This window comes from Peromyscus eremicus, chromosome 8a, assembly GCF_949786415.1.
Source record: "Peromyscus eremicus chromosome 8a, PerEre_H2_v1, whole genome shotgun sequence".
In the NCBI taxonomy this organism is placed as follows: Eukaryota; Metazoa; Chordata; class Mammalia; order Rodentia; family Cricetidae; genus Peromyscus; species Peromyscus eremicus.
In genome coordinates, this window is record NC_081423.1 from 84103265 (window position 1) to 84123850 (window position 20586).

The window sequence follows — 20586 nt, forward strand, 5'->3', positions numbered from 1 at the left end:
TTTCAAGAGAGACCCTGTTTTGGGGAGTAAAAAAAAAAAACCAGGGTCTTGCTGTATAGCTTAAGCTAGCCTTAGATGTGGGACCCTCTTGCTTCTGTCTCATTATGGAATAATAGGCATATGGCACCACACTTAGCTTGGTTCTGTATTTTAAACCTTATTGTCCTCAAAGATTAACTTAGTGGGATAAGGGAAGGCTTCATATGATGTATGCTAGCCACTGTGTGTGTGTGTGTGTGTGTGTGTGTGTGTGTGTGTGTGTGTGTGTGTGTGTGAGGATTAAATTTAGGCCCTATATACATTAGGCAAACACTCTACCATTGAGCTATATCCCAGCCCTGTATTTGTAGTCTTTAGAGTGGGGTTTCAAAATTAAATTGCCCCATAAATTCCAAAGTTTTGTTTTGTTTTGTTTTTTAAAGATTGTCTTACGTGTGTTAGGTATTTTTATTATTTGTATGTGTGCATATACTATGGAGGCCAGAAGATCCCTGGAGTAGGCGTTATAGAAGGTCATGAGCTACCTAATGTGGGAACACTGGTCCCCTGCAAAAGCAGTATGTGCTCTTAACTACTGAGCTCTCTCTCCAGCCCCCAAGAACACACGCCTCTGCGCACACATGCACACACACACACACACACACACACACACACACACACACACACACAATTTGTTTGTTTGGTTTGTGTTTTTTGTTTTGAGACAAAGTCTCAATATGTAGCCTTGGCTGGCCTGAAACTTGCTGTGTAGATCAGGATGGATGGCCTTGAACTCATAGAGATCTGCCTGCCTCTACCCTCCTAGCCTCACCCCACTGCTGGGATTAAAGGTGTGTGCCACCATACCCAGCAAGCACGTATTTTTAAAAATACTTAGCAGCAGATAGCTGAGATAGTAGTAATTCATGAGATAATTACCTATTTTTCTGATTATTATGAAATAATCTCTTGCCTAAAGTATATTAAAAAATTAATTACCTAGTTACCTTTTTGAGGGAAATTTGGTGACAGCTTATGTAAAGTTTTAAAAATTAATCTCAGCCGGGTGGTGGCGCACGCCTTTAATCCCAGCACTTGGGAGGCAGAGCCAGGTGGATCTCTGAGTTCGAGGCCAGCCTGGGCTACCAAGTGAGTTCCAGGAAAGGTGCAAAGCTACCCAGAGAAACCCTGTCTCGAAAAACCAAAAAAAAAAAAAAAAAAATTAATCTCTTTAACCTAACTGTCTATTTCTAGGAACATATTGGAGAGTTAGACATGATTGAGTACATATTCAAAGAACAAAAATGGCTGTTCATGGAAAGATGGCTCCTGGATCAGCCAGAAGGGGAAGCAGTTTAATTCACTATAGTATAACCATGCCATGGAGTATTGTGTGGAATTAACTGCTGGTGTATAATATGATGAATGAAACAATCCAATTTTTGTTTACAAAATACATGATGTGCATTTCTGGGCTGAGCATATGGCTGTGCCCCACACTGGAAGCCTGTAGGCAGGATGCTAGCTAGGGCTTTTTGGTGGGTGCCACTATGCTACGGATTGCTCTGTTGGTGGATGATGGGAACTTTTTTGCTTTAGACACTTTTAAATATTATATTCATCCTTTTTTTTTTTTTTTTTTTTTTTTTTTGGTTTTTCAAGACAGGGTTTCTCTGTATAACAGTCCTAGCTGTCCCGGAACTTGCTTTGTAGACCAGGCTGGCCTCGAACTCATAGAGATCCTCCTGCCTGCCTCCCAAGCACTGGGATTAAAGGCGTGTGCCGCCGCCACCTGGCTTTGTGTTCATCTTTTATAGCAGGCCTGCATTAACTTTTATAGTTTGTACAAACCGACCCAGTTGACCCAGTACCAGGCGCTCCTGGGTATCTCACATGCACTGACTCAGGGTTCTCACAGCAGTCCTGAGTAGTAGACAGCACCATCATCATTTCACAGTCAGGAGGTTAGGGCATAGAGGGAGGAAGGGACCTGCCTGTTACCACGTAGTTGGGAGAGGCAGGATTTGGGTCTAGAAAGCCTGGGTACAGCACATGTGCTCTGTACAGCTTCTTAGGACAGTGTGTCTCTCTCCTGATGACCAGTCATTGGCTCCATGTGCCTTTCCTGATTTGGAGAGGCATCATGGGATTCTGTGCAGTCCCAGTGTGAGTGTGTGAGTATTGTCTGGATTTAGGTATGGCTCATTGTCCTTTTTTTTGTTTGTTTGTTTTTTTGAGAAAGAGTTTCTCTGTGTAGCCCTGGCTTTCCTGGAACTCACTCTGTAGACCAGGCTGGCCTCAAACTCGGAGATCTGCCTGCCTCTGCCTCCCGAGTGCTGGGATGTGCCATCATGCCCAAGACCAGCTTGGTCTACAGAGAGAGTTCCAGGACAGCCATGGTTACACACAGAGAAGTCCTGTCTCAAAAAAACAAAAACGAAAGAGAGAGAGAGAGAGAGAGAGAGAGAGAGAGAGAGAAAGAGAGAAAGAGAGAGAGAGAGAGAGAGAAACCATGCATAAGCCACCCATAGACTAAGCCACTGACAGGTTGTTAAGGTGTTTTTCTCCAGCCATTTCATCCTAATCATTTATACAGACACATCAAACACTTCATGAGCTGGACATGGTGGTTCAGGCCTCTAATTTCAATACTTGGAAGGCCAAGGCAGGAGGATCTCTGTGAGTTCAAGGACAACCAAGGCTACACAGACCCCTAGGCATGATGTCAGGCACACACCGTGAACACCATTAATTCCAGAACTTCTCATTTCAGACAGCCAGGGCTACATAATGAGACTCTGTCCCAAAAAACAAACAGAACAAAAAGCCAACAATTAATAAAATTAGTGTCATATTGATTGTAACCTGCACTTTTCTTTTTCTTTTTTTTTTTTTTTTTAAAGATTTATTTATTATGTATACAGTATTCTGCCTGCATGTATTCTGCAGGTCAGAAGAGGGCACCAGATCTCATTACAGATGGTTGTGAGCCACCATGCGGTTGCTGGGAATTGAACTCAGGACCTCTGGAAGAGCAGTCAGTGCTCTTAACCTCTGAGCCATCTCTCCAGCCCGTAACCTGCACTTTTCATCTGATGAGTTGTCATTTTGTCATCAAACATTGCAAAGCCGATTTTAAAGTGGCTGCAAAGTCATTGGTGTGGTCTGCATAATTTATTTAGTTTGCTCCCAGTTTTGGTCATAACTGTGGGGCTGGTGTTTTATGGTCTATTCTGCTCTCTGTTTTTTTCCTTCACCCGCCTTGTGTGTGCTTCCCTGGAACAAACTTCCTAGAAGTACTGAGAATTGGTAAGGGCATCTCTAGTGTTGGGAATGGTCCTAAACTGGAGACTCTGAGAAGCCCGCCCCAGTGCTGTGGTGGGTCTGTCTTTCTGAGCTTCTCTTTCCTCAGCTCTCATGTTAAAGTCTAATGACCCTAACTCTGCTTCATAAAAAGCAATCAGAAAACATTTGCCAGTCCCTCCCGAACAGATTTCCTGGATAGACCTGCGAAGTGATATTTTACAACTGGTACTCTGTATGCTCACCCTCTAGGCTCAGGCTAAGCAGAGAGCTGGCAGAGCTGGGAGAACTGGCCCAGGCAAGTGTTACAGGCTATACACAGAACGTGCCTACCGAGATGAAATGCTCACCACCAATGTGCCGGAAATCCAGAGAACCAACCTGGCCAGCACAGTGCTGTCCCTCAAGGTAAGAACCAGTGATGCCTGGGATTGGCCTGGGGAACTGTCTACCCCACAGACCTCTTAACCTCACGGAACCTCCCTTTGAATGAAGTGCGATGTCTTTCAGTGTCTGATAACAGCTCCCTGTGCAGGTCTGGGCTGAAATTGCAGTCTCCTGGGAGTGCACAGTTTGTTTCTTATTGTAATAACAACAGGATATTTGGTTGTACTAGGTTTTAGTTATGAGACATTTTCTAAAAAGAAATTAGACAATATAATCACTGCCAAACTACAGACAAACGTATTTAAGCTCAGCCACTTTAGCTTTCAGATACAAATCTATTCTTTCCTTGCATTTTGTGTGTGTGTGTGTGTGTGTGTGTGTGTGTGTGTGTGTGTGTGTGTGTATGTGTGCGTGTGCACGCGCGCATACAAGGTCTTACTATATATTGGCCTGGAACTTGCTATATAAACTAGGTTTGGCCTTGAACTTAAAGAAATCCACTTACCACTACCCCGAAGTACTGGGATTAAAGGCGTGTTCCACTACATTGGATGAATTTTGGTTTTTAAATCTTTAACATTTATTTTCATTATGTGCATGTGTGTGCACATGTGTGCATGTGGATCTGTGGATATGAATGCAGATGTTCTCAGAAGAGAGGGCCAGAGGTGTCAGAATCCCACTGATGGCTGTGAACCTGACATGGATGTTGGGGATTGAACTTGGGTCCTCTGGAAGAACAACAAAACTGCTCAGCCATCTCTCCAGCCTGGAATTCTGGTTTATAAAAGGGGAAAGGATGTACTGGTTCTGAAACTTTGCAAGAGGAGGCTGTCCAGGTCCCAGCTGTCCTGCAGGGCTTGCTTTTCAGTCAGAATTCTGCTCTTCCTCTCGCTGTCCCCAGTGAGGATCTTCAGTCTCTTTGGCAGGAGGAGCCACATGAATCATTTCCCAACTCGTGGCATGTCTCCTGACGCCAGTGCTGCCCTGGAGCTCTGGCGCTTCACCAGTGCACAGTGCTCTCTTGTCATTTATTATTCATTTCATGTGAGAGAGGCTAAAGCAGAGCTTCAGAGAGAAGCCCACTGTGGTCCCTAGAGGGCCAGCAGGGAGGCCTCTATGGCCCAGACTGCTTCTTTAGCCATGTGACTTTGGGCAAGTTTATCTGCTCAGTCCTCTCTCTGTTTTGTGAGCTTGTCCTGGGAACTGTTAATAGTGTTTGTTGGAGATACAGCTGGAATGATGCAGGCAAAGGCACTTGGCACAATGATTGCTGACATAACTCTTCATGGTTATTATTCACACTATAAGCAGTTATTGGATACCTGCTGTGCTTGTGATTGCAGACACTTTATGAAGAAGAAGTAGAAAGCACACACCCTTCATACAGACTTGAAGAGAGCATCATTCAGTCACTTTACAAAATTAGCTGACGATGTGTTAGCTCCTGTTTTGTGCCGTACTGTGTTTGTGAACATAGTTCTCACACATAGAACTCTGGAATAGGAGACGTGTTGGCACTGTCATGTCCCAGCCACCTACTGTGGTGTGAAACACTCCACAGATGTGCAGAAGGCAGGACAGTGATGCTATACTCTTATTATTGTAAAATATTCATAATAGAAAATATGCAGCTTGCTTCAAGCTTTTATGTCTGTCTTTCTGTCTGTCTTCCTCCTCTTCCTTCTCTTCCTCCTCCTTCTCCTTCTCTTCTTCCTATTTTTCTTCCTTCTTCTTCCTCTTTATCCTCTTCTTTTTTTTTTTTTTTGGTTTTTCGAGACAAGGTTTCTCTGTGTAGTTTTGGTGCCTGTCCTGGATCTCGCTCTGTAGACCAGGCTGGCCTCGAACTCACAGAGATCCGCCTGGCTCCGCCTCCCTAGTGCTGGGATTAAAGGCATGCGCCACCGTCGCCCGGCTATCCTCTTCTTGTTTGTTGTTTTTTGAGAATGGGCTTCACTGTGTGTCCTGGAACTCACTTGTAGACCAGGCTAGCCTTGGACTTTCATAAAGATCTGCCTACTTCAGCATTGGCATTGAAGGTGTGTACTACCACACCTGGCTGGTGCTGGGTTTTATTTAAACTTACAGCCACAGCACAGTAAGCGCTCACTCCCTCACTGAGTCACACCACTAGCCATTGGAACTTCTTTTGTCATTTTTTTGTTTTTATTTTGAGGCAGAGGCTTGCTGTGTAGCTCAGGCTGGCCCCAAACTTGTGATCCTCCTGTTACTACTCCCAGAGTGCCAGGATCATAGATGTGTGCCATTGTGCTTGGCCATTGTAAGCTTTTTTTTTTTTTTTTTAAAGATTTATTTATTATGTATACAGTGTTCTGCCTGCATGTGTCCCTGCAGGCCAGAAGAGGGCACCAGATCTCATTATGGGTGGCTGTGAGCCACCATGTGGTTGCTGGGAATTGAACTCAGGACCTCGGGAAGAGCAGTCAGTGCTGTTAACCATTGAGCCATCTCTCCAGCCCGACCATTGTAAGCTTTTAAGTGTTAACTCCACAACATTAGGTCCAGTCTTCGTACAGCCATCACCTTGATCTGTCCCCAGAACGTTCACATTATCCCTTTAGCCAGCTTCCCTTTCCCCAGTCTGTAGTCTTTGCTAGTGACTTTGCTGTGTTCTGAATGTGAGTGTGCACATTTACCCAGTCTGTGCATCATGCACATGTGAGTTCAGACAGTATTTGTCCTGCCGTGTCTTCCTGGCTTCACTTAGCAGAGTGCTTTTGAGGTGTGTACAGGGTGTAGTGTGTGCTGGGATCTCATGCCTGTCTTAGGATAACGTTCCACTGCAAGTGTTCAGTGCATTTTCCCTCCATTCATCTGAGGATGGTTATTTGGGGTGTTTCTACCCTCTGACTCTTGAGCCTTCTGCTGCTGTGAACATGAGGGACAATATTGAGTTCCTGCTTTCAACATGTTTTAGATGATTTACATGTGTATGGGTGCTTTGTCTGCATGTGTGTATCTACCATGTGTACGCCATGCCCGAGGAGACCAGAAGAGGGCATCGGATCCCTTGAGACTGAGGTTGCAGAGTTGTAAGCTGCCCCATAAGTATTAGGAATTGAACTTGGAGCCCCTGGAAGAATCCAGTGCTCCCAACTGCTAAGTCATCTCTCAGACCCCTCAATATGGTTTTTTGTTGTTGTTGTTTTAAAGATTTATTTATTATGTATACAGTGTTCTGCCTGCATGTATCCCTGCAGGCCAGAAGAGGGCACCAGATCTCATTACAGATGGTTGTGAGCCACCATGTGGTTGCTGGGAATTGAACTCTGGACCTCTGGAAGAGCAGCCAGTGCTCTTAACCGCTGAGCCATCTCTCTAGCCCCCTCAATATGTGTTTTAGATTTATTTTTTATTATTTGTCTATGTGTGTGTGGATATGTGCACATAGGTTCAGGTACTCCCAGAGGCCAGACTGGTGCATCCCCTGGAGCTGGAATTACAGGTGGTTTTGAGCCTCCTGACATGGGTGCTGGGAACTGAACTCAGGTTCCCGGGAAGAGTAATGTGTGCTCTTAACCACTGACCATCTCTCCAGCCTCCTCTTGATATATATATATATATATATATATATATATATATATATATATTTTTTTTTTTTTTTTTTTTTTTTTTTCAAGACAGGGTTTCTCTGTGTAGCTTTGCGCCTTTCCTGGGACTCACTTGGTAGCCCAGGCTGGCCTCGAACTCACAGAGATCCGCCTGGCTCTGCCTCCCGAGTGCTGGGATTAAAGGCGTGCGCCACCACCACCCGGCTTGATATTTTTAAGTATAAACCTAGGGATATATAAGTTGGGTCATATGGTAAATCTATGTTTAACTTTTTAAAACATTTTATTTTTGATAATTTGTTAGCCCTGGTTGTCCTGAAACTTAGAGCCCTTCCTCTGCCTCCTGAGGGCTAGAATTAAGAAAAACACCGTGCCAGGCTGTGTTTTACTTTTTTTTTTTTTTTTTTTTTTTTTTTTTTTGGTTTTTCGAGACAGGGTTTCTCTGTGTAGCTTTGCGCCTTTCCTGGAACTCACTTGGTAGCCCAGGCTGGCCTCGAACTCACAGAGATCCGCCTGGCTCTGCCTCCCAGTGCTGGGATTAAAGGCGTGCGCCACCACCGCCCGGCTTGTGTTTTACTTTTTAAACCACCACCAAACTACTTTCCATAGTGGATGTTCATATTCCTGTAGGAAGGATACAAGACGCCCTGTTTTTCTAACCTGCTTCACCCCCTGCTACAACACTACTATTACTGTAGTTTTCACTCACGTTGCCCTGCTAGAGCTTGTGTGTCTTCTTTGGTGAAACATCTGTTTAAATCTCTAACTTTGCTCACCACCCCACATCTCCTGTGTGCTTTTTCCTTTTTTCAGTGACTGAGAGTGGAGATGAGTGTGTGTGTGGAATGCATATGGAGGTCAGAGGACAACTTTTGGTAGTTGGTTCTCTCTACCATGGAGGGCAGGTGGGGTGTCTAAGGATCAAACGCAGATTGTCAGGTTTACACAGGAAACAGTTTTATCAGATAGATCATATAACTGGACTTTTTTTTTTGGTGTTTTGAGACAGGGACTCATGTATTCCAGGTTGACGTAGAATTTGATGTGTAGTCAAGAATGACCTTGGACCAAGTTTACCAACCCTTTTTGGGGGGCGTCGGTGAGACAAGGTCTTACTATATAGTCTTAGATGGCCAGGAACACTCTATATGTAGGGCTGGCCTTGAATTCACAAAGATCCACCTATCTCTGCCTCTCTCTTGAGTGCTGGGATTAAAGGTGTGTACCATCTCACATAGCTTCAGCCTGTTTTCAAAATTGAGTTAAAATTTGCCCTTTTGTTCTTTGTGTGTGTGTGTGTTTCACGATTTATAATTATGTATAGCATGTGTATTTGCATGTGGGTGTTTGCACATGAGTGCAGGTACTTTAGAAGGCCGGAGCACTGGATTGACTGACTGTGAGCTGCCCAGTGTTGGTTCTGAGACCTGAACTCCAGAAGAACAGCAAAGTGCCCTTACCTCTGAGCCATCTCTCCAGCACAGAAGGAATGTTTTTTTTAAGTTTCCTGAGGGGGCTAGGGATTTAGCTCAGCTGGTAGAGTGTGTGTGTACCATCCACGAAGCCTTCGATTCCTTCCCTCCCACTACATAAGTCAGGCATAGTTGTGCCTGCCTGTAATTCCAGCACTCCGCAGTGGAGACGGGAAGAAAGTTTCCTGAGAAAATACATGGTGGTTAATCTTCTGAGCGTTGTGTGGTCAGAGTCTGGAGGTTCCTGCCACTCTACCTGGGCTTCCTAATCGCATGGAAGAAACAGCAGAGCATATGACGGGGGAAGCCTCCGTGTTAACTGGGGAGGCTCATCTTCTTCTTACTGTATTTTCTAGGCCATGGGCATTAATGACCTGCTGTCCTTTGACTTCATGGATGCCCCACCGATGGAAACTCTGATCACAGCCATGGAGCAGCTGTATACACTGGGCGCCCTAGATGACGAGGGCCTGCTCACTCGCCTAGGCCGCAGGGTAAGGGGCAGAGAGAACTTTTGGTGCTTTGTGGAGGATGCCTTGGTCAGTCTTCCCTTGGAGAAGGTTTGAGTGGGATTAAATGCTCTTTAGAAGGTGGTGGAGGGGGATGGATAGTGGGAGCCCAGGCTGGCCTTGAACTGTTTATGTAGCTAAGGATGAACTCTGATCTTCCACCTCTGCCTCCCAAGTGCTGGGATTCAGGCAGACACCACAACTGGCCCTAAATGCCTTTTATTTTCTTTCAGGAAATGAGTGGAGTTTATTTCTACTCAAGGCTTATTATTACTGTTATTATTGTTATTATTATTATTACTGTTGTTATTATTATTATTGTGTGTGAATGCTGGAGGTGGTCATGGATGCCAAGTTTGTGGAGTTGATTTTCTCTTTCCACCTTTGTGTGGGTTCTAGGGATTGAACTCAGGTCACTAGGTTGTTTATGTGGCAACTACCTTTATCTGCTAAGCCATCTTACCAGTTTGAAGTTTTGCCATTTTATTTTTTTATTTTATTTTAGTGTAGACAGACTTTTCTTTTGGGCTGCCAGCTCACAAAAATTGACACAGAGACTTATTAGTAATTATAAAAGCTAGGCTTTAGCTTAGGCTTGTTCCTAACTAGCTCTTAAAATTTGAATTAGCCCATTTTTATTCATTTGCTTTCCTCCACATGGCTTTATTACCTTATCTCCATACTGCCCATCCTGCTTCCTCAATGTCTGGCTGGTAACTCTGCCCTTCTTCCCAGTGTCCTCTGTGCCTGGAAATCCTGCCTAGCTATTGGCCACTCAGCTTTTTATTAAACTAATCAGAGTGAGACATCTTTACAGTGTACAAAAAGATTATCCTCTAACATTTTAGTTTTAGTTTTTGGGGGACAGGGTTTCTCTGTGTAGCCCTGGCTGTCCTGGAACTCACACTGTAGACCAGGCTGGCCTAGAACTCAGAGATCTGCCTGCCTCTGTCTCCCAAGTGCTGGGATTAAAGGCATGTGACATTACTGCCTGGCAGGTTTCGCTTTTCAACTTGAATTTTATATTATCACTTTAAAATGTTTCTTCTTAATAAAAAAGACTGTTTACAATTAGTTTTACTCAGTATATATTATTGAATCTAGTCTTGGTTATATTTATGATTATTACTATTATTATTGTTATTTTAAAACAGGTTGTTCTGTATGTGCCCAGGCTAGCCTGGAACTAGCTCCCTATATAGTCTCAAAAACAAATAAAGGGTATCTGCAACATTCTCATTCACATCAACAGTAGTTATGTTCTTAGGCTCTGAGAGCTTATTTAGCAAAGTAAATTTGTGGTGGAGACAGGCACCCCACATCATCATGATGACATCTGTGATGTGCCTTTCATGGCTAGTGAGTCCATATGCATTGTCTACAGGGAAGCAGTTGTAGTTGTTTCTTCTTCCTGTAGATGGCAGAGTTTCCTCTGGAGCCAATGCTCTGCAAAATGCTCATCATGTCTGTGCATCTGGGCTGTAGCGAAGAGATGCTGACTATTGTGTCCATGCTGTCCGTGCAGAATGTCTTCTACCGACCCAAGGTAAGGTGCTCAACTCCATGTCCCGATGGGTGTGGTGACATCAGCCTGGGCTGTGGTGTGTGTTGGAGATGCTATGACAAGGCGCCCATATGTTCTATGCTAGCTGCTCACTTAGTAGTTGTTAGGTAAGGAGTGACTTTCTGCCCCACTGCTTGGCAGGATAAACAGGCCCTTGCAGATCAGAAGAAGGCCAAATTCCACCAGACGGAAGGGGACCATCTCACCCTGCTGGCTGTCTACAACTCCTGGAAGAACAACAAATTCTCCAACCCGTGGTGCTATGAGAACTTTATCCAGGCTCGTTCCCTACGCCGGGCCCAGGATATTCGCAAGCAGATGCTAGGCATAATGGACAGGTCAGTCAGGAATGGGTGACGTTAGTGTTTGGGTGGCCATGTCTCCCTGGGTCTTACGACTGCTCACCTCCAAATGTGTCTGCACAGTTGCAGGTACCTGTGTGCTTGTTTCTCACAGAACCTTTTCCTCTAGTGCTCATCTTTCTTGTGGGCTGTCTCCTCAGGCAGGCATGTGGCTAAGATCTTCAGAAACTTCCAAAGAGGAAGAGAATTGAATTAGTTAACAGTGCTTTGCGTAGTCGGGCAGTGGTGGCACACACATCTAATCCCAGCACTCGGGAGGCAGAAGCAGGTGGATTTCTGAGTTTGAGGCCAGCCTGGTCTACAAGCGGGTTCAGAACAGCTGGGGCTACACAGAGAAACCCTGTCTTGAGGGGGCGAAGAGGGGAGGAATGCTTTGCTTGCAAGCCTCTGGATCATTAGTCCGGGGTTGAATTCTTGCCTGAGCCAAGTGTCTGGCTTTTGTAACTTCCTATTGCCCTCCATGTCCAGCGCTGCCTCTGTAGTGCTTCGAGGAAGGTCCAGCACATGCTCACTGACAGGCTCTTGTCTTCTCTGCTCTTACTGTCCTGATAGGCACAAGCTGGATGTGGTTTCCTGCGGGAAGTCCACAGTCCGAGTGCAGAAGGCCATCTGCAGCGGGTTCTTCCGGAATGCTGCCAAGAAGGACCCACAGGAGGGTTATCGGACCCTGATTGACCAGCAGGTGGTCTATATCCATCCTTCCAGTGCTCTCTTCAACAGGCAGCCGGAATGGTAGGTGGCACGTTCTGGGCAGAGAAGACCCCTAAGTCTCTACCACCCCACTTCTCATTTTGACTTTGCTTGCATTTCTAGAGTAGCAGAAGCTCAAAGTAGGGATACTACCAAGCTCCCCTTTTTTCCTTTAATGTGTGTGTTTATGTGTGTACAGGGCACCTTTGTGCGTGTGTGTGGAGGCCAGAGGACAGCCTCAGGGGTCATCCTTGGGAACACAGTCTTTCTCCTCTTAAGATAATCTTGTTGCCTGGAGCTCACCAGTGAGACTCAATTGGCGCTTCTGCCTCCTCAGCACTGAGATCACAAGTTCACATCACCATGCCCAGCCTTATGTAGGTGCTGAGGGTTGAACTTAGATCCTCATTCTCGGAAGGCAAGCATTTACCTACTGAGTTGTCTTTCCAGTTCATAAACAGCCCCTTTAAGAGAAGTAAAATTATAGGAGTGAAAGCAGGGAAAGATCTTAGAAGTCATCTACTGATGAGATGGTCTTAAAAAGATTTTTTTCAAGGCAAGATCTCACTAAGTATACCAGGCTGGCCTCGAACTCACAGAGACCCGCCTACTTCTGTCTCCCAAATCTTGGGATTAAAGGCATGTGCCACCACACTCAGCATGGTTTTTAAAAGTTTAAACCAGGCATGGTGGCTCATGCTTGTAATCCTAGCTCTCAGAAGGCTGAAGCAGGAAGATTGCCTTGAGTTTGAGACCACTCTGGGCTACACGTGGAAATGCAGTCCCAACAAACAAAACAGGGCTGGTGAGATGGCTCAGCAGATATGGGTGCTTGCTGTGCAGGCCAGACGGCCTGAGCTTGATCCCCAGAACCCACATAAGTGTAGGTGGAGGAAGAAAACCGACTCCTCAGAGTAGTCCTCTAATCTCCACATACTCCACAAGCTCACACTCACACACACGCACACTTAAAGGTGTGTGCCCCCACACCGGCACTACACGCGCTGTGCCTTGTCCGCTTGGCCCTTGGTAGTAATCTCTGGAGCTCCTCTCCAGAACCTTAGGATTCTGTGGAAACCAGCTGAGAAACCAGTTTGATTTTACAGATCAAGAAACTGGAATTTGCCGGGCGGTGGTGGCAAACACCTTTAATCCCAGCACTTGGGAGGAAGAGCCAGGCAGATCTCTGTGAGTTCGAGGCCAGCCTGGTCTACAGAGGAGATCCAGGACAGGCACCAAAACTACACAGAGAAACCCTGTCTTGAAAAAGAACCTGGAATTTAGAGAGGAGACAGAGCTGTTTGATTGTCACTTGATTAGTTCAGGCCTGAGACAGGACTAGAGCTGTTTCCCTGCCAGCAGTCTTGTGTTGAGGGAGTGTGTAGGCTCGCAATAATGGGGTGTGGCTTTCATAAACAGACCACAGTCTTCTGAAGGATTAGACAAACTGTCAGCTTAGCTGTGGTCCCCAGGGGACCAGACTGGCTGTGGGGTGGAGCCTGATCCAAGGCCTGAGTCCTGTCTCTCTCCCACAGGGTGGTCTACCATGAACTGGTGCTGACCACCAAGGAATACATGCGTGAGGTCACCACCATTGACCCCCGGTGGCTGGTGGAGTTTGCTCCAGCTTTCTTCAAGGTCTCCGACCCCACCAAGCTAAGCAAGCAGAAGAAGCAGCAGCGCCTGGAGCCTCTGTATAACCGCTATGAGGAGCCGAATGCCTGGAGAATCTCCCGAGCCTTCCGGCGGCGCTGAACGACAGCTGAGCACACACTCAACTCTCCTGCAGCACATGGCTTCCTCTGGCTGATGACAAGCTGGTCCTGTGATGGCCTATTTTCCAAACCTGTCTTCATAGTGTACGATAGAAACAGACTTAAGCAGGACTTTGGCCAGAGCCTTTAATCTCGGGAGGCAGAGGCAGGTGGATCTCTGAATACGAGGCCAACCTGGTCTGCAGAGCTAGTTCAGGGTTAGCCAGGGCTACACATTAGAGAAACCCTGTCTCAGAAAATCACACACACACACACAAGTCAGGCAAGTTGTTCATCCTGGCATGGGTGATGCATGACACACAGCAAGGGCCCTGATACCCCAGCCTGTGCTTGCTGAAGGAATGAACTGTGACACTCATGTCCCATGTTGACCTCATTCCCTACCCTTCCCCAGCCTCTGTACTTGGATTTTTACCTCCTGGAAATATTTATTTTATTAAGGAAACAATGGTTTATTATGACTTTTTATTGTCGGGAGAGCAGCTGAAATGTCAGTCTCTCAGCCCAAGTTCAGTGTGGGGCCCTTGGTGGAGTCTCCTAACAGCAGAACCTCTCTGGGTCCAGGAACGATGCTAAGGCCAAACCTCCAGTCTGTCAGCACCACTGGGGCTAGCTCAGCCTTGACAGCACATGGCCCCAGATTAACCAAGTTGTGCAGAGTGCTTCAGGCTAGTGCCTGGTGTTTGGGGATGTGGCATCTGAACACAAAGCTCTCCTCAATCCCTTGTCCTTCCTGTCATACTCCTCATTGAGCAGTGTGTTCTGTTTCCTTTGAAACATAGCAAGTAACGACACTATGTTTGTGGTTTGTTTCTGGTTTTCCTCCTGAAGTCTTCAATGGACCGAGCAAAGCCTCCTTCCCACCATTGCCAGCAGAAAGCAAGCAGAAGGCCTCGCAGCTGGTGTGTGCTGAGACCTGTGCTCTGGGTGGTTCATTCATTCATTCTCCTAGTTCCCCCTTCAGAGGAACTAAGGTGGTTGTGTGTGAAGGGAGACCAGCATGTCCTGCTGAGCCAGACTGGAGCTTGCTGAGGAGCCCTGGGGGTAATGAGCTCGTCCTGGGCCATGGCTTTCCTCCTGCAGTCCTCGCCATGTTAGTAAGTTCTAAATCTAAGTTAACTGCCGAGTGGTAGGCCAGATACCAAGAGACGGCAACATTCTTGGGCATGTGACAGTGTGTGGTAACTGGTGGCAAAGAAGCCACCCTAATGACAAGTCTGAGAATCCAAGGAACATAGACCAGGAATTGAGGGACAGAATGTGTGTCCTTAGATGTCACCCTGGGAGGACCTGTGTGAAACAGAAGTAGGAACCCAGCATCTAGCTCCTTAAAAGGAACATTGGACAGTTGACAGATGTACATGTCATCCTCGCAAGGGGCCATGCTAACATCCAGACTGTTGTCCTTTTCTCCCCTCTCTGCTCTCTCTTCTGTCCTCCTCACTGGAGATGGAATGTATATCCTCCATACTGAGCCCCAGCCCCAGAAAGGGTGTTTAATATGTCAGGACCACAGAGCTGATTATGGATGCATCTGTAGACATTTCTTCACTTTGTAACTCGAGATCTGGGGTTACTTCTCTGCCATGACAGTACCTGGGTCTGACCTGACTGCCCATCAGAATAGCCATTTCAACTAACGGCCAAGACTATTTTGAGGGGAAGAAGTCTCCTGTTGAGATTTGGAGGGTGAGTTGGCCTGTCAACAGTGGGCAGTTGGGCCCTTGGCCCTGATTTCTTTTCATACCCTCCTCCCCCCAGTGTGTGTATTTGAAACTGGGTCCCACTTTATAGCCCAGGCTGCCTTTGGATTCAGCCTCCCAAGTGCTGGGTTTACAGGGGTAATTCACCAGGCCAGTTTTGTCTCTTTAGAAACAAAAAATTGCTTAAAATATTTTATGTGCATGGGAGCTTTGCCTGCATCAGGCATGTTTGTGTGCCATTTGTATGTCATGCCTGGTCCCTGCAGAAGTCAGAGGAGGGTACCAGATCCCCTGGAATTCAAATTACAAATGGTTGTGAGCTGTCATGTGGCTGCCGAGAAACCCCAGTCCTTTGCAAGAGTCCCCAGTACTTTCAATAGCGGAGTCATCTCCCCAGGCCCTTGTCTCTCATTCTTTCTCAAGCCAGTATTTCCTAGGATTGAGAGCCCAGGAGATGATGTGAGTGGGTCTTGTGCACAGAACAGGAATCTTCTTGGCCACTATGTGCATGTGTGTGGAGGTGAGAGGACAACCCATAGGGAGTTTGTTCTCTCTCTCTCTCCACCACGTGGATGCTGGGGATAGAACTTGGGTAGCTAGGGTTGGCAGGAAGCAAGCAACCCTTACCCACAGAGTCAGCCTGCTCCGCCTAAAACTTTAACCCCCAGAATTGGTTTTCTTTCTCTAGTTCTGAATTGAGTCACTACATTGATTTTCAGTGTTTCTAAGAAAAGTGGTGCCTTGTATTTGTGGGTAGCAGTTGGCTTTCCACTGAATGGACTTGTTTTTAACTGAGCCAAGTTCTAGAAAGCTGGCTCTAGATACAGATTCTGTCCCTTCATGTTCTTGATCTGCCTGTCACAGCTCCTCAGTCATACCCTGTGACGTTTCTGCCACCCCGCCCCCCCAAAAAGCCTACCCAGAACCTGCGGTCACCTCCTCCCCTGCAGCGTCTTGTTTGGGTACCTTTTTCCTTTTCCATTCTCTAAACACTTGTCCCTGACCTCAGTAAAAGCAGCAACCCGGAGCTCATGTAGGAGGAAGGACGAGCAGTTATGATAAACATGGTCTCCGGGTTGTGGGAGCAACTATGATCACAAAGCCATAGACTGGTGTCTCCCTGGGGACATTCCTTGGGACAGGCCAGCCAAGGGACAGTCAAGGGGCTCCATTGGGGTTAAAAAGTACCCACCCTCTCCATTATTTCTGGATCCTCACATGATCCTGGGCTGGGGAAGAGCAGATTTCCCCAAGTCCATTTTCTAGAGGGAAACCAACGGCCAGAGGGATCTCGCTTCCCTCCAGATCTGCAAGGGAAGGCCTGAGCTAGAATCCAGGAACAGCATCATCACATGTCATCATGTAAGGCCTTGGGACAGACTTCAGACTCTGGTCATCTGCTTTATGGCCATAGCTCTTCCCACCCTAGAGCTCACAGAAGCAAAGAGCACACGAGAACTAACAGGAGAAGCAGAGGTGTTTATTAAGGTCTGGCAGATGAGGTGAAGGTGGAACTAGGCATGGGTAGGCCTAGGGCAGAGAGCCAGAAGGCCCCTTGGAGCAGGACCTCTCTGTCCCTGCCTCTACCCAGCACCCACCCCAGCTGCCTCCCACCTGCTCCTGCCCCCAAGAGCACAGCACCAAGAACACAGGATCCCGGCTCAGGGCAGAGCCCAGAACCCAGGCTTCCGTCTCCCACGGCGGGAGAAGTGGGGGTGTCCCAGGAACCCCTTGGCCCTGCTGCCATAATAATAAAGTTTCAAAGCCCCTTGTCTGTCCCCGGAACAGAACAAACACTGGTTCTCTGGTGGGAGTGGGGAACTGCCTCCCAGTAAGACCTAGGCAGAGGCCAAGCTGAACTCCTGTGGGCAGAGGTGAACCACAGTGAACTTCAGCGTTGCTGCCTTTAGACTTGTCCTGCCTCCCCTGTCCTTCCTGCAGACTCTGGTGAGCAGCCGAGTCTGGCCAGGAGTAAGATGGGATAGTGGAGAGCTGATCCTAGAGACTTCTGTGGGTATGAGCATGAGGGCTTCCCCAACACCAAATCTGTTGATATGTACACTGGGCAGCCCCACCCATGGCAAGGGGAAGCCACTGGGGCCTAGTAAGAATATCCACCTTTGTGGCTAAAGGGCTGAGCGGGGCCAGCCAGTTCTGGGAGGTAGGCAGGGCTCTCATCCAAGTGGGACAAACGGACTGTGTCCTCCTCACTGACTGGCCGGTCAAACTCGGCCTTCAAAGCTGGACGCTGATTATCTGGGAAGGCCAGAGAGAACAGGGCCTCGGGCTCACACACAAACTTGTACACGTAGCGTTCGCCAGCCACCTGTGGAGAGAGGGCTGTCAGGCCAGACATGTGTACCCTGCCTCAATAGGGAATTTAGAAGACCCTGCCCGTCTCATGGATCACGGAAACACATCAGGACCCCTTGCCTTCCCCCACTGGTTCCTCTTGAAACCCATTCGCTTCAGGCTTCAGGATTACTCACACATTTCAATCTCAGAATGCTTAGGGACCGCTCAGTCACTGTTTAGCAACTTTACAGAGGAACCGTGGGATTTACATTTTAGCGCGTTCTCTCTCAGCCCATGGCCCTCCCTCCACCCCTCCTCACGGTCACGCCAAGACCTCACCCGACCTTTTGCATGATGCCTTTCTCATAGTAGTATCGCAGTGAGCGGCTCAGCTTGTCATAATTCATGGCTGGCCGGTTCTTCTGGATGCCCCAGAGCCTGGCGACCTGGGGACAAGAGACAAAGTATTTGGGTGGAGATGCCATCTCTGAGGAAAAATGGGGGGCAGGGGAGGGTGGAAAGCGCATTTGAGATTCTTGGTGCTGAGATCATCTTGACTTGTTACCATACAACAGACTCAGGCTTGGCAAGAACTAGGTCAGCAGCTCGAGGGTGACAGTGGAGGCAAGTACCATCCTTTCTCCTCTCCAGGCTCCTACGGTGCTGGAGAGGAGGGGTGGGAACCAAGACCCACCTCTTCAGGTTCAATTAGTTTAAACTCCATGCCCCGGCCTGTCCAAGCAATGAAGTGAGCATTGGTTGGGTCATCCAGCAGGGCCACCAGAAACTGCCACAGTTGCAAGGCACCCCGGCGCTGGTACGGTGGCCCCTCCCGGAAAGCTCCAACCCCTTCCTGCTTGATGTCTCCTGGGAAAGTGGAAATAGGTGTGAGGTACATATCCCCGAACCGACCTCCTTCCCTTCCCATGGGACGTCCCCAAACTTTCCTGTGTGTCCCGATCTCTCCCAACAGTGAAATGTGACTCTTATAGGACCCAGTGTGATAGGGGTGGAGAAGAAGGGCCCTGACCCTCCTATGCAGACTCTTCTCTGACCTTCAAATTTTTCAGGGACAATGCAGACATCATCTGGGAATGGTCGAAGAGATTTCTCATAGCCATAACCTTGAGGAGGAAGTTGGGGATTGCTCAGATCTGAGGGTTCACCGATTGGAGACCCCATAGAATCTAAAGGCACTCCTGCCTGGGGTGATTCTCCCCATGCAAGGATCCCTCCCCCCATGAGGAGGCCTTTGCCAGGAAAGGAAGGGGCTGCCTTACCCATCACTCCATCACCTGGAGAGGGCCCAGAGAAGCCCTCTGCGTGGAGATACATGGATGCACACCCAGGGACATCTGGGAAGGGAAGAAAGGGTGATGCTGTTAAGTGGCTGAAGTGAAGCGGAGAAGCAGGGGAGGAAGAAGCCCTACGTACACTCAAGAAGTTCACACACTCAAGAAGTTCGTGTCGCTGGCCTGCGGTCCAGCAACTGTCCTTTTCCTACCAAATCCCAGGGGAAGTTCACCCAGAGGGAGCTGGAAGGTTGAGGCCCCCAGTTTGAGGGCTGGGGCAGAGGGCATGGGGGCAGCAGCTGGGACCAGGCAGCCTGTTCCGCAAGGCCCAAGATTCCAGGGAGCAGCTGTTTCCTGTGAGTTCAGGGGAAGGAGGGGGTGAGAGATGAACCTCCGGGGGTTGGGACGGGTTCCTCTAAGACTTCCTCTGAATGGGCACATGTCCGGTCAGCAGGTCAGGTTCCAAGCCCAGTAGTCTGTTTTTGTTTCTCTCTCTCCCTCCCTCTCTCTGTGTGCGTGTGCGTGTGTGTGCGTGTGTGTGTGTGTGTGTGTGTGTGTGTGTGTGTGTGAGAGAGAGAGAGAGAGAGAGAGAGAGAGAGAGAGAGAGAGAGAGAGAGAGAGAGGCAGAGAGAGAGAGAGAGAGAGAGAGGAGAGAGAGGAGAGAGAGAGAAGAGAGCAGGGCTGATTTTTCTCGGGTCTAAGTGCGTTCTACCGGGTTCCACGCCATGGAACTGAAACCTCCCAGCTCCACTTAGGGAAAGCGACTGTGTGAAGCCACGCTTCAAGTTGCAACCCTTTCCCGCCCCCTCCACTCCCACCTATGAATGAGCCGCTGACACCCGACACCTCGGGGGAGGAGACAGGAGGGAGGGTTCATTCATGCCTCCATTTTGTGAATGGAATTCCTGACACCATTCAGGAAAGCGGAGGGAGGAGGGGCAGGAGTTCAAGGGCAAGTAACACGATCCCCTTCGGTCTCCAGCCTTTGAAGGTCAGCAACTCAGAGCATCTCCCTCTTCCAGCCGCCACTTCACCAGGCTGGGGGCGGGGGCGGGGGTTGGTGTTACAGCCAGGGTGTGAGGAAGGGAAGCACCTATTCTGTTCTCCCTGGAGCTGCTAGGGGTTTGTGGTTCAGCCCCTGACCCAGAAACACTGTGGGCACCAGGAAAAGAAAAATTCTACAATTCCAGCCAGCTCTGCAGCGTGTTCTCTCTCTCCCCGCCCCCTCCATTTTTTTGAGACAAAGTCTCACTCTGTAGCCCAGGATGGCCTGAAATTCATTATGTAGCTCAGGCTAGTCTTAAACTCATGGCCAATCATCTGCCCTCCCCTCCTTAATGCTGACATTAATAAGAATGAACAACCACAGAGCTCGCTCTCTCTCTCTCTCTCTCTCTCTCTCTCTCAATAGACACTAGTCCAGGCTAGCCTTGATGCTGATGATTATCCTGCCTCCACTTCCCAAGTGCTTGAATTACATGGGTACACATGTTCAGCTCCTGGAGATAAGGACTAATGACGAATCCTCTGGCTGCATACTCTTGTTTCAGGCACAGTACTCTGGTCTTAGTGCATTAATTAAAACTCTCAGCCGGGCGGTGGTGACGCATGCCTTTAATCCCAGCACTCAGGAGGCAGAGGCAAGCGGATCTCTGTGAGTTCGAGGCCAGCCTGGGCTACCAA

The 20586-nt window shown here is 48.0% G+C and overlaps 2 protein-coding genes across 3 annotated transcripts in view; one reads left to right on the forward strand and one right to left on the reverse strand.

Annotated features, from left to right (window-relative positions):
* The window catches only part of Dhx8 (DEAH-box helicase 8), a 40418-nt gene extending 26067 nt beyond the window's left edge, over positions 1-14351 (forward strand). The window contains exons 18-23 of one of the 2 annotated variants that reach the window (XM_059271858.1): positions 3535-3690; positions 9070-9207; positions 10640-10768; positions 10928-11124; positions 11701-11880; positions 13374-14351. In XM_059271858.1, the coding sequence (XP_059127841.1) occupies positions 3535-3690; positions 9070-9207; positions 10640-10768; positions 10928-11124; positions 11701-11880; positions 13374-13593 (1020 nt within the window). In that variant the 3' untranslated portion in view covers positions 13594-14351. The remainder of the gene's footprint in view (positions 1-3534; positions 3691-9069; positions 9208-10639; positions 10769-10927; positions 11125-11700; positions 11881-13373) is intronic. The other variant, XM_059271857.1, reaches the window with a different exon arrangement.
* Positions 14352-16812: 2461 nt separating this feature from the next.
* Etv4 (ETS variant transcription factor 4) lies at positions 16813-18997 on the reverse strand. Its single transcript, XM_059269745.1, has 5 exons — positions 18892-18997; positions 18667-18735; positions 18306-18478; positions 17956-18057; positions 16813-17642 (listed from the first exon to the last, which is right to left on the reverse strand). The coding sequence occupies exons 1-5, from the start codon at positions 18944-18946 to the stop codon at positions 17418-17420; spliced, it is 624 nt and encodes a 207-aa protein (XP_059125728.1). The 5' UTR covers positions 18947-18997; the 3' UTR covers positions 16813-17417.
* Between the last annotated feature and the right edge of the window lie 1589 nt (positions 18998-20586).

Coding starts and splice junctions, on each gene's coding strand:
- Etv4 (XM_059269745.1), bottom strand. CDS start 18,946: ATGTATCTCCACGCAGAGGGCTTCTCTGGGCCCTCTCCAGGTGATGGA. Junction 18,736..18,891: donor TCCAGGTGATGGAGTGATGG/GTAAGGCAGCCC, acceptor TTCCTCCTCAAG/GTTATGGCTATGAGAAATCT. Junction 17,643..17,955: donor AGAAAGGCATCATGCAAAAG/GTCGGGTGAGGT, acceptor CTCTCTCCACAG/GTGGCTGGCGAACGCTACGT.